The following is a 12392-nucleotide window of genomic DNA, read 5'->3' as shown; positions in this document are numbered from 1 at the left end:
CTTCTCCTTTTTCCATTGATGACTCCCAGCATGATTGACTTTTCGAGTCAACTTGCATGACATGACTAAGGGAGGACAGCCTCTGTTTGGTGAGCTTGACTTCAAATGATATTTTTGGTGAGGTTTGATTTAGGACTTGTTTGTTTATTATTTTTGCAGTCCATGGCATGTGTAATAGTCACCTCCAGTCACTTTTGTGACTAACCACACATATGCTGTAAATAGGAACCCCTTTACCGTTTTATGGAAGCATCCATGACATGGTGTCAATACTTTTAAGTATGATAGTTAGATGTCGCTCTCAGGACTAATGAATTAGCATTTAGGATTTGCCGAAAAAGGTCAAATAAGGACCATGTGAATAACAGGCCCCATCTGAGATACTCAGAGAACTGGTGCTGTGAAAAGTCCCATGAGTATAACATAGAAGAGGGCTCAGATCTTTCTGTCGTTTATAGAATTTACTAATCTAGGAGTAAAATAGCCCAGAGTCCCAGAGCTGCAACCAATTATTAGAAATCTTGACTGTGAGGTTCCCCATGACTCTGCCAAATGTTCATTTTTAATGCAACAGTTGGGGAAGATGATTAAATGTGTGGGGAGTTACGGTTAACTGTGTTCAGTTGCTTTAGCTACAATTTAATTACATTTATATTTCAATGAAATGACATCAGATTCCTTTAGTCCTGCCAACTCCTCTGTCTTCATCTGTGAAGAGGTTTGCCCTCCACCTGATTCAGGCACATGAAAGGTGCACGGTTCATAAGGCTTTTTTTGTAGTGGAATATAGTTTGGATTCCCAGAAAGGAGGATCTGCCTCTCAGAGGGCAAAGAGTCAAAGGAGCTTTCAATGTCTGGTAGGCAGGAAGAGGGCAAAGGCAGCCCCTTCCCAGCAATTCACAGAATAAATCTGTAGTTATGTAAATAGTTGCTTTAGTCTGGCAAGATTCCACCTACAGGTAAACAACAATACAGAAACTACTCAAAACTAACTGTCGTTCTTGGTTCTTGGGGCCTGACATCTTTCAACATCCCATACCTTTTGCCTTTTGTTATCAGTCTTGTACTCTTTCAAGTCCTTCCTTTTATCTTTCCCCTTGTGATCACTCAAACTCTAACAGTGCATTCAGGTACAGACAGAAAGCAAGAATCTTGTTGCTCAACTAAGAATAAAAGAGATCCCAGGGGAAGACTTAATCCCTCCAGAGACCATTAAAAACAGCCTAAACTTGTGGGTCTTGCTCCTATTGCCAAGCCCCCAAGGATTGGGGGCTTGCAGTCATTATTCCCATATATAAAAAAGGAGAAAAGGATGATCCTGCCAACTATAGACCAATCAGCCTCCTCAACACAATCAGCAAACTCTGAGAAAAACACGTACAACAGAAATTTCAGCTCTGTCTGAAAAAAGAAAACATACTTGCAAAGGGAATAAGCTGGTTTTAGGGCAGGCTGGTCTACCATTAATTAATGCATTTAGAAAGTCCCAGTCTTCATTTGGGTCTGGTTTTCTTTTTCTCCTTTTAAAAGAATCCAGAGCATGATAATGGAGAAAACATCACTGAAGCCATTTGCTAACCCAAGATCTAATTCTGGTTGAGAGGCAAACAATTTAATTTGATTTATAGGTTTTTCCTGCTGTTGTTAAGGAAAGTAGTAGAAAAGCATCCAAAAGCAGGATTTAGACAGCAGAGGGCACTGGTTGACTTTCAAGTAAATTGGCTTTTGCATTGCCCATGTGTTAGTAGGCCATACTGATATTGATTAAAACTGGAGGAAGGCAGAAATCAATTACTGTTTTATCAGCAAAAGCACATATTTAGCAAAACCAGCGGTGGATGCTTGATATGTACAACAGCATGGACAAATGCTCAATAATCAAAAGGGATTTATATTAGTTTGGAATATTGCATCCCGCTCTGGTCATCACAATACAAAAAGATGTTGAGACTCTACAAAGAGTGCAGAGAAGGCCAACCAAGATGATTAGTGGGGGTCTGGAGACTAAACCATATGATGAACGATCGAGGGAGCTAGGTATGTCTGGTCTAACAAAGAGAAGGACTAAGGGTAACATGATAGAAGTCTTCCAGTACTTGAGGGGCTGTCATAGAGAAGAGGAGGTTGACCAATTCTCCAAAGCACCTGAAGGCAGGACAAGACGTAATGGGGTGGAAGATGATTAAAGAGAGAGTCAACCTGGAACTAAGGCAGAATTTTCTGACAGTGAGGACAATTAATCAGTGGAACAGGTTGCCTCCAGAAGTTATGGGTTCATGAAGTTTTCAAGAAGAGTCATTTGAGCAGAATGGCACAGGATTTCCTGCCATAGGCAAGGGAGTTGGACTAGAAAAGCTTCACGATCCCTTCCAATCTATTTTTCTTTGTTCTATTTTGAACCATTGAAATGGCCACATATTTCTTCTGCATTACATCGAAAATTGTAAATGTGAATCCAAGCATGGAGAATTCTAAATGGTTAGTCTTTTGACAATTTTGCACTGGTTGGAGCTAAGCAATAACTCCTTCAGTGAACCACAGTTGGGCACTAGTAGCAAAGGAATGAATTTTTCAATTTTGACTTCACTCGACTTTCATTGCTCGGATAACATTTTGGCAGGACTTACCCCCATGACTGTTTTGACTCTGGAGTCCTTCCACCCTGTAGACTTTAATGAGGGACATCCTCTTAGGGATACCTAAAAGGATATCCAGGCAAGACAGTCTGGGTTTGTTCAGTTTCAGCTCCCTGAAATATCAAAGCGGAATAGGTATGTAGGTTGGAGAGAAAGATTAATAGATATATACATTCCATCAGAACTTTATAGCCTAGTAGTTCATACAATATGTACAAGCCAAGGATTAGCCAGGATTGTTAATATAATTAATATAAACCGGACTAAAAATAAAATTTGCTAAATGATACACATTAATGGTGGTTTTATTTTAGTTCATTGTTTTGAGTCACTCCAGATATTAGGGTCTTTGGTGCTCACTGAACTTGCAGTAGAACTGATATTACCTATCTGAGTGATGAAACGTCTGCAAGAAAACAACCAAGTCAGAGAGCACTAAGGACCCCTCATTTCAGCTCTGAGCTACAAATATTTGCCTTTATCAGTCACTCCAAATATTGTCTGTATGTCATTAGACAGCTATTTATAATGATAAAAATTACAACCAAAATACTGTATGGATGATTACTTCAATGCATTTCAAACAATGGTCGTCATTCCATGGTATCACCTAGATATATACCTAATTGCCACTGATTAGTTTGCAATGTGGAGCAGTGCCCTTATGTGAATGAAAACTCAATGAGGAACTCAATGAATAGTGTTTTCATTACACAGACACAAAACATAATCATCACCAAAGGGCCTGGAGTGTTCATTTTGTTCACCATAATTCCATGAATATCTTGCTTCCTTCATGCATTGGGTCAGTCTTCCTTTATCAAATGTTTGGAAGTTTCAGCGAAGGCAAGCAAAAGTGGGGAAGAGAAAACAAAAAGCCCTATTGCCAGAAGTTGAAGTAGTACCTGAGTGCTGATGGAACATCTGTGAAGAGCCTCAGAATAAATTCCCCTTCAATGTTTGGAGAAAAAGTGGTTGGGATCAAAAGGTATCGGCCTTGCTTGAGAAGCACTTTTAAATACACGATGCGATTGTTCAGGTAGGTGAAGTTAGTTATCCTCTCTTGTATTTTCAATTGGTGCAGGCGGTATTCTCTGTTATCCTCCACCTAAGGTTGGAAAACAAATGTAGGTATGGCATGTTCTTATTCACAGAGGACTTGGCTTGTTAAAGGCTATTTTCATATGCTGGATTCCAACAATTAAGCTCAACTGCACTCAAGAACTGCTGTTCAAGAAATAACAGAAACATAATTTTGAGTTGGAAGGCACCTTACATAATTTTTAGTCCAACTTCCTGCTCAAGCAGGAGGCCCTATACCCGTGATGGTGAACCTATGGCACACGTGCTGGAAGTGGCACAGAGCCATCCCTCTGGGCATGCGAGCCATCGCCTGTTGCTCTTCAGGGTTCTGGTGCACCAGCCAGTTGATCGTCACATGCATGGGAGTGCCAGAAACTGGAAGAGCAGCCACTCGGTGTGCATGCACATGCTGGGAAGATGATCTTCCGGTTTCCAACACGCATCGCCCACCTGGTCTTCCGGTTTCTGACATGCATGCCCGCACGATGACTAGGTGGCCGGTGCGAATGCACACATGTGCTGGAAACTGGAAGATCATCTTTCCAGTGTGCATATGCGCACTGGGCGGCTGCTGTTCTGGTTCCTGGCATGCGCACATGTGTGCGCTCCCATTTCGGCACTCAATGCCGAAAAGGTTCACCAACACTGCCCTGTACCATTTCAGACAAACAGTTGTTCAATCTCTTCTTAAAAACTTCCAGTGTTGGAGCACCCACAACTTCTGGAGGCAAGCCCTTCCACTGGTTAATTGTTCTCACTGTCAGAAACTTTATCCTTAGTTCTAGGCTGCTTCTCTCCTTGATTAGTTTCTACCCGTTGCTTCTTGTCCTGCCTTCAGATGCTTTGGAGAATAGGTTGACCCTCTCTTCTTTGTGGCAGCCCCTCAAATATTGGAACATTGCTATCATGTCATCCCTAGTCCTTCTTTTCACTAGAGTAGACATAGCTAATTCCTGCAACTGTTTTTGGTATGTTTTAGTTTTGATCCCCCTAATCATTTTTGTTGCTCTTCTTTGCTCTCTTTCTAGAGTCTCAACATCTTTTTTATATTGTAGTGACCAAAACTGGATGCAAATCTATGTGAAAACAACCTTATAGGTCACCCTTGCTTAAGTACAATAATTGGAACTGGCAACTCTGTCACATATGAGCAGAAAATCATGATTTATAATGACAGTTCTGGTTGCTTTGTTAAGCAAATCCTGTATGATCATAAAACATGAGATCCCATGACCACAATTTACAGCTTCCTGCCAGTTTTCCTATTGACTTTGCCTGCTGGAAGACAGCAATGAAAGTCACAACTGGTAATCATATGACTATGCAATAACCATTGTAATTGCGCAAGAGCACCAAGTCACAAACATGTGACTGTAGGGACACTGCAACTGCTGGAACTTCTAGGATCATTTGTAAATCCCATTTATTCAGTATTGTTGTAACTTCAGTTGCTGAACAGGTGCTAATTAAGTGAGGTCTACCTGTACATGAAGATAGATCTTATGGAATAATAATAAGAACAAAAATACAAGATACATGATACATCAATTCTTCAGAGCAATTGTCTTGAGTACAGATGGATGGAGACCTACCTTGAAAATTTCAAAGCCAATAACAAGATTATCTCCTGACCCTTCTTTTCGGTGAACCCGTTGGTCCTTCTGCTGTAGAGAGATCAAGACCTTGTCTTCCACCTTCTTTACAACAAAAATATACTGAAAAAAAGAAATACAGACAAAACTTCTATGAAAGTGTAGCTTATGAAAACAGACAATCAAAGGGTTGGGAAGCAACCCTTACTAACGCCTTGTGCAGGCTGATTGACATCTTAGATCTTTCCAGTGCTATACATGTATCTGCATATAACAACCTCACACAGCACTTAATGCAACCTTCCCCAACTAAGTACAGGCCAGAAGTTTTAAAGATCAATGCCATATTATCCCAACTTGAAGGACCTTTGGATGTTGAAGTAGACATTTGGAAAATACTAAACCTCCTGGAGATTAATTCTGAGTTATGGGAATTCTTATCAGCCTGATAGATGGAACCACTGAAGATATCTGATTGGCCAATGTTGTAAACTGAAATTCCAAAACATGTAATTAGCCTAGCTCCAAGCTTGTCATGTAGAAAAATGTAGTGACATAGGGCAATGTATAGGAAGTGGATCAAAGTTCAACCTGTAGAATGAAACTCAAGGATTAGTTTTCTGTGCCACTTTTATTCTTTTTAAACCTTAAGGAGCTGATGTGATACTGTTTATTTTGGGATAGTTGAGGGATAAAAACAGTATGTGCCTACTTTCAAATAAAGACAATTGGCTGTGAAATCTGATATTTGGCAACTTTGATGGAATTTAGTCACCAGAGGGCATAATTTCTCAAAATGTCACAATGTAGATTATCACAGAAAATAAAATACTGAAATAGTTTTAGAAATGTGTACAGTATCTGGAGAGAGAATCAGTTTAAATGTTGCCTTCTGAGGTTTTGGGTCCTCCATCACTGGAGGTTTTCAAGAGTAGACTGGACAACCATTTGTCCAAGATAGTATAAGGACTTCTGAATGGGGCAAGTGGTTAGAAGACCAACAGAGAAAAAAGGAAAAAAAGAGATAAAAAATTAAAAAAAGAGAAAAGGAGCTCCTCAAATATTGGAACAACAAATATTTTTAGGTTTAGGTTTATGCCCACAGAAGACCCAAATTATGTATGCATCAAACGTAAATTATATGAAAACCTGAGGGTTTTGGAGAAAGGTGATTCCGTTGTTTAAACTCCCTCCAGAGCGATTTAACATGGCATTTGGATTCTTTGTCCACTGTCCACGCATCATTTTCTTTTCCCAGGTCTTATGGATACTGAAGAAAGAGGTATTCACAATCCGACAAATGTCCACATCAGTGAAGTTTTTGCACCAGTCTTCAAATGTCATCCTGATCCGTAATGCATTAAAAAAGAAAAAACCCTAAGCACATTAATGGTAGGTGAGTAGAGAAGTGAGTTTCTTTTTCATATAAAAATAACACCTCCCTCCCAATGTATAGTCTACTTCTTAGATCTGATATCAGCTGAGGCTGGAAAAACAAACCTAAAATTGTTTTTCACCCTTTTCCCATCAATCTTTTCAATTCTTTTTCTGAAGGGTTTGGAGGAATAAAGCTTAAATTCTTTGGAATCCCTGCAGATGGACATATGAATTTTTAAAGAGCAACCAGAGATCCACCAGGTTTGCTGAATGTTACTTCCCACAACAGTTGGTGGTCATATTTTAATAGTCACTGGTGCTATTATACCGTAATATTTGGTTTTAGACCAACTTGGTTTTATACATCTGACCGGATTAATGTTCTACAGGTTGTCTTTGATTTACGAACACAATGAGTCAAAATTACTATTGTTAAGTGAGACATTTGTTAACTGAGTTTTGTCCCATTCTACGACTTTTCTTATCACAGTTGTTAAGTGAATTAGATAAGTTATGGTAGTAACCTGGTTGTTAAGTGAATCTGGCTTCCCCATTGACTTTGCTTGTCAGAAGGTTGTAAAAGAGGATAACATGACCTTGGGACACAGCAGGGGTCATAAATATGAACCAGTTACCAAGCATCTGAATTTTGATCACATGTTCATGGGGATGCTGCAAAGGTTGTAACTATGAAAAACAGTCATAAGTCACTTTTTTCACTGCTGTTGTAACTTTACCTGGGTACCTACGAGACCGTCTCTTGCCACCAATAGCCTCCCACCGACCAGTTCGTTCTCACAGGGAGGGACTACTCAGGGTACCGTCAGTCAAATTATGCCGACTGGCGACTCCCAGGGGGAGGGCCTTCTCTGTGGGGGCTCCAACCCTTTGGAATGAGCTGCCCCTGGAGATACGGAATATCCCTGATCTCCGTGCTTTCCGCCGTGCCCTCAAGACCCTGATGTTCCAACAGGCGGGGCTAAACATATGAACATGTGAATGACTTTTTTAAATGTTATCTAATTCTGGGTTTTATTTAATTGACCAAACTAAGTAATAATTTTAATTAGCAATTTTATGATGTTTGTGTGTCTATATTTTTCTTGACTGTACACCGCCTTGAGTCCTACGGGAGAAAGGCGGTATAGAAATATAATAAATAAATAAATAATAAATAAACTTTGAACGGCCACTAAATGAACTGTTGTAAGTCAAGGACTACCTATAGTTGTATGTTAGATTGATCAACCACTACAGGGCAAACAAAACACCAAAGGGCTGTTTGCTACTCAAAAGTTGGATTCTCTGCCAGAAGTGGTCATTTTATTTTTTCCTACATAACTAAATACTAAAACCCTACATGGCTTAAGGTCTGGCTATCTTTGAGGCTGCCTATTCTCCACCAAATCTCTCCATCTGGTAAGATCTGGGCGAGATCTCGATGAAGATTCTATCTCCAAAGGAGTCCCATAGCAGATTTTTCTCAAGAATGGTGTCCCACTTTTATGAAACAGCTTCTGCTTATATATTGAATTACTTCCTCCCAGATGTTCCTGTAACAAAATTAAAAGATGGATTTGGGAAGAGAACATTCAAGGGATGTTATGAGTGAGAATCTATTCAAGATGGTTATTATAAGACATGCTGTTGAGTGTTGAAGTGTTGAATTTTCTGTTTCTTTATTACTTCCTATGTTCACTGCTCTGTGTAATTAGAAGTTGAATGGCATAGAAGAGAGAATGAATGAATGAATGAATGATGGGAATTTGTACCAGGAAAAAAATAGTTTCTTGTGCAGAGAAAACACCACCACTAAGAATTATTGGACATTGATTAACTGAGCTCACCAAAATTCTCCATTATTTTCAAAGGTGAGACCTAATCTTGTGCGCTCTGATTTGGTCACTTTCTTCCATTCCTCAGATCTAAAAAAAGAAAGGGGAAAAAAGTTACACCTATTTTATCCATTTTTTAAAATACAAGAGCATCTAGTGTTCAGCTACACTAGTGTGTGCTGTGGACAACCCAGCCTACTTTGACTCCTTCTCAAAGATATTTGAGAAAGATAACCTTCTGGGGAGGCGTGGCCAGTGTCGCGGTGGTAGGACAGGCTCTTTGAGGGCTCTCAAAGACCTGTCGATATTTCCACTATCCGTGGATCCTCAGTGACCTAATTCGTGTTTTTTTTTTTTGAGAGAGAGAGTTTCCCCAGTGGCAGAAGGGAAACAGACTTTGACTTTGACTTTCAGAAGACTGAAGAAATTCTAACAACAATTGACTTTGACATTGTGGCTGAATGATAATAGCAGATGTGGAAGAGAGAAGATTAGACTTTGAACTTGTGTCAGCCTCTGCTCTTTCAATGCTCTTTCAATGAAGGACATGCTAGCCCACCTAGGCAAGGGAAAAATTTTCACCAAACTTGATTTATGAGAGGCTTACTACAAAGTCCGAATTAAGGAAGGGAATGAATGGAAAACAGCTTTTAACTGCCCGCTGGGATGTTTCCAGTTTCAGACTACAAGGAGCCCTGCTGTGTTCATGCAATTAATCAACGAAGTACTGCATGAACACATATACAAGGGGGTGCTGATCTACTTGGATGACATTCTTATCTATACCGAGAACATGGATGACCATGTGAAATTGGTGAGGACTGCCCTGAAAAAACTCAGGGCTGCTGAACTGTATGCCAAAGTCTCAAAGTGCAAATTCCACCAAAACACAATTGACTATCTGGGGTACAGCATCTCGCATGAGGAAATAGAGATGGATCCGGAAAAGGTCCGGGCAGTGTTGGAATGGGCCCCACCACGCACCCTCAAACAACTACAGAGCTTCCTGGGATTTGCTAACTTCTATAGACAGTTCATCCCCTCGTTCGCCAAAATCGCTCTGCCGATTACAAATCTTTTGAAGACAAAAGGAGAAGTAAAACCAAAGCCCTCCTGACCCCCTTCTCAAGCAGGAAACCTTATACCATTCTGGACAAATGGCTAGCCAATCTCTTTTTGGAGCATCCACAACTTCTGGAGACAAGTCATTCCAGTGTTTAATTGTTCTAACTGCCAGGAAGTTTCTCCTCAGTTCTAGGTTGGTTCTCTCCTTGATTAGTTTCTATCCATTGTTTCTTGTCCTGCCTTCAGGTGCTTTGGAGAATAGGTTGACCCCCTCTTCTTTATGGCAGCCCCTTAGATATTGGAACACTGCTATCATGTCACCTTCTAGTCCTTCTTTTCACTAGACCAGACAGCCCCAATTCCTGCAACCATTCTTCATATGTTTTAGTTTCTAGCCACCTTCTCATCTTTGTTGCACTTCTCTGTATTCTTTCAATAGAGTCTCAATATCGTTTTTACATTGTGGCGACTAAAACTGGGTGCAGAATTTAATTTAATTTAATTTAATTTAATTTAATTTAATTTAATTTAATTTAATTTAATTTAATTTAATTTAATTTAATTTAATTTAATTTAATTTAATTATTTAATTTAATGAATTGAATTGAATTGAATTGAATTGATTTGAATTAATTTAATTTAATTTAATTTAATTTAATTTAATTTAATTTAATTTAATTTAATTTAATTTAATTTAATTTAATTTAATTATTTAATTTAATTAATTTATATACCGCCCTACTCCCGAAGGACTCAGGGCGGTGAATAGCCAAAAGATAAAATACGCATAGTACAAATGTTAAAAAAAACATTTAAAATACATTAAATACTTTGGCCCAAAACAAATTCAAAACACCCCAATTTATAAGACAAATTTAAAAGGAATTTAAAAGGGAAGTTAGGCCAGGCCAGCCTGCTGGAATAAAAATGTTTTGAGGGCATGGCAGAAAGTGCACAGATCCGGGATCCTTCGAATCTCCGGGGGGAACTCATTCCAGATGGCAGGTGCCCCCACAGAGAAGGCTTTCCCCCTGGAGGCCGCCAGTTGACATTGTTTGACTGACGGCACCTGAGAAGCCCCTCTCTATGGGAGCGTACTGGTCAGTGAGAGGCTACTGGTGGCAGAAGGCAGTCTCATAAATACCACGGTCCTAAGCCATGGAGCGCTCTAAAGGTGGTAACCAAAACCTTGAAGCGCACCCAGAAGACCACCGGGAGCCAGTGCAGCTCGCGCAGGAGGGGAGTCACATGGGAGCACCATGTCGCTCCTATAACCATCCGCATGGCCACATTCTGGACCAGCTGGAGCCTCCGGGTGCTCCTCGAGGGGAGCCCTATGTAGAGAGCATTGCAGTAGTCCAGGCGGGACTCCAATATTCCAAATGTGGTCTTACACTTCACATGATCTTGGTTCTAATGCTTCTCATTCTTAAAGTATGGATTACTTACTCATCACTCCATGCTCCATTCCATTCCTTATTTCCCCAAGGATTCCTTAATCGGATCATGAAGTGTTTCTCAGACTTTCTACTGCACAGGTTCTTCTGTCCAACAGACATTTTCAGGATAGATGTCACTGAATAGGCATGACCTTTGATTAAACCCATGTCCGTCTCTACTTCAAAATCACTGAAGGATGAAGGCTAGGTATGAGATGAACACAAATTAATGCAAATTTTCATTATGGTTTTTGGTTTCTCCCATCAATAGCAACCTCTTCTAAATGTTGCTCCATCTGACTGTATACTATTATTTACTATTGGGCTAAATGGGATATTACTGTTCTTATATACCTCTTAAAATATGATAAGAACCTCCAGAATTTGCTAATGACATATGTCAGTCAAACTTGAGAAGTTCTGTTCAGGCATACACTCAAGATGCATTTCAGCATTAGAAACACAAACACTCCCAGATGCACCAATTCCACTGTGTTCTTTTGAGTAAGTCTTGAATGCATGTTGATGTGTGATTAGAATGAAAACTCAAAGGTGTAGCATTGCTATTTTGGTATATTGTATCACAGCTGTCTTATGGGAATTCTTTCTGTTATCTTAATATTTTATTTGGGGATTTTTAAAACTTTTTAAATTAAATTATTTCTGAAGAAGTAGATGTCTCCTTCAAGTATGAAATGAACTATGCCTCATTAATATTCTTTAGCAGAGATAATGAATAATCTCCCTACTGAAACAAGTAGGAAACACTTAATCAGATCCCCTGGTAAACTTGTCATATGAAATAAGTAATCTACAGAATATCCTGTTCTAGAAAGAGACTAGGGGATTCTTCTATAAGCCTGAAGCTGACAACATGGATTTCTTTTAGAGTAAAATGACATGATCCACCAATAGGAAGGGTTTTTACTAGAGAGGTTTACTCAGAGTACGATATGCCTGAGAAAAATTACCGAAGAAACATTTCTTGTAGAACCCTACAAAACTGTAGAGTAAATTGCATGTCAAAAGAAACAAGAATTTTCTTATGATGGGGAAAGGGGATGGTCACATGGATAAGTGAATATGAACAATGTTAAATTGAGTAATTAAAATTAAATCAAATTTTCAGTGTTAATTGATCTACAGTTCTGCTGTCTATTATGCTTGCAACCACGGCAGAATTCTGTTTGAGAATTAATTAGTACAGAGTAAGAACCATATTATTCCACCCTACTCTTATTTCCACTCATGAGGTTAAGGAGGTCATGGAAAAATGTTGTGTTCTTAAGACATGTTTAGAGCTTGTATTTTTTTGTCTCACAGGTAAACTTTTGAGTGAAGATTCAGTGCCCATTGATTTCAGCC

At 39.4% G+C, this 12392-nt stretch overlaps 1 protein-coding gene across 3 annotated transcripts in view; it reads right to left on the bottom strand.

The window, feature by feature from the left end:
- Positions 1–12392, bottom strand: part of CAPN6 (calpain 6) — a 77806-nt gene that overhangs the window by 16119 nt on the left and 49295 nt on the right. For 2 of the 3 annotated variants that reach the window (XM_034435058.3, XM_034435059.3), the window contains exons 6-11: positions 11038–11231; positions 8536–8613; positions 6461–6656; positions 5312–5434; positions 3542–3744; positions 2628–2749 (exon numbers count right to left, since the gene is read on the bottom strand). In XM_034435058.3, the coding sequence (XP_034290949.1) occupies positions 2628–2749; positions 3542–3744; positions 5312–5434; positions 6461–6656; positions 8536–8613; positions 11038–11231 (916 nt within the window). The remainder of the gene's footprint in view (positions 1–2627; positions 2750–3541; positions 3745–5311; positions 5435–6460; positions 6657–8535; positions 8614–11037; positions 11232–12392) is intronic. The other variant, XM_034435060.3, reaches the window with a different exon arrangement.

The sequence above is a fragment of the Pantherophis guttatus genome, chromosome 12 (genome assembly GCF_059756535.1).
Source record: "Pantherophis guttatus breed Tessera chromosome 12, ASM5975653v1, whole genome shotgun sequence".
Taxonomy (NCBI): Eukaryota; Metazoa; Chordata; class Lepidosauria; order Squamata; family Colubridae; genus Pantherophis; species Pantherophis guttatus.
The sequence above is the reverse complement of the archived record's forward strand: the minus strand, read 5'-3'. Positions and strand labels throughout refer to the sequence as shown.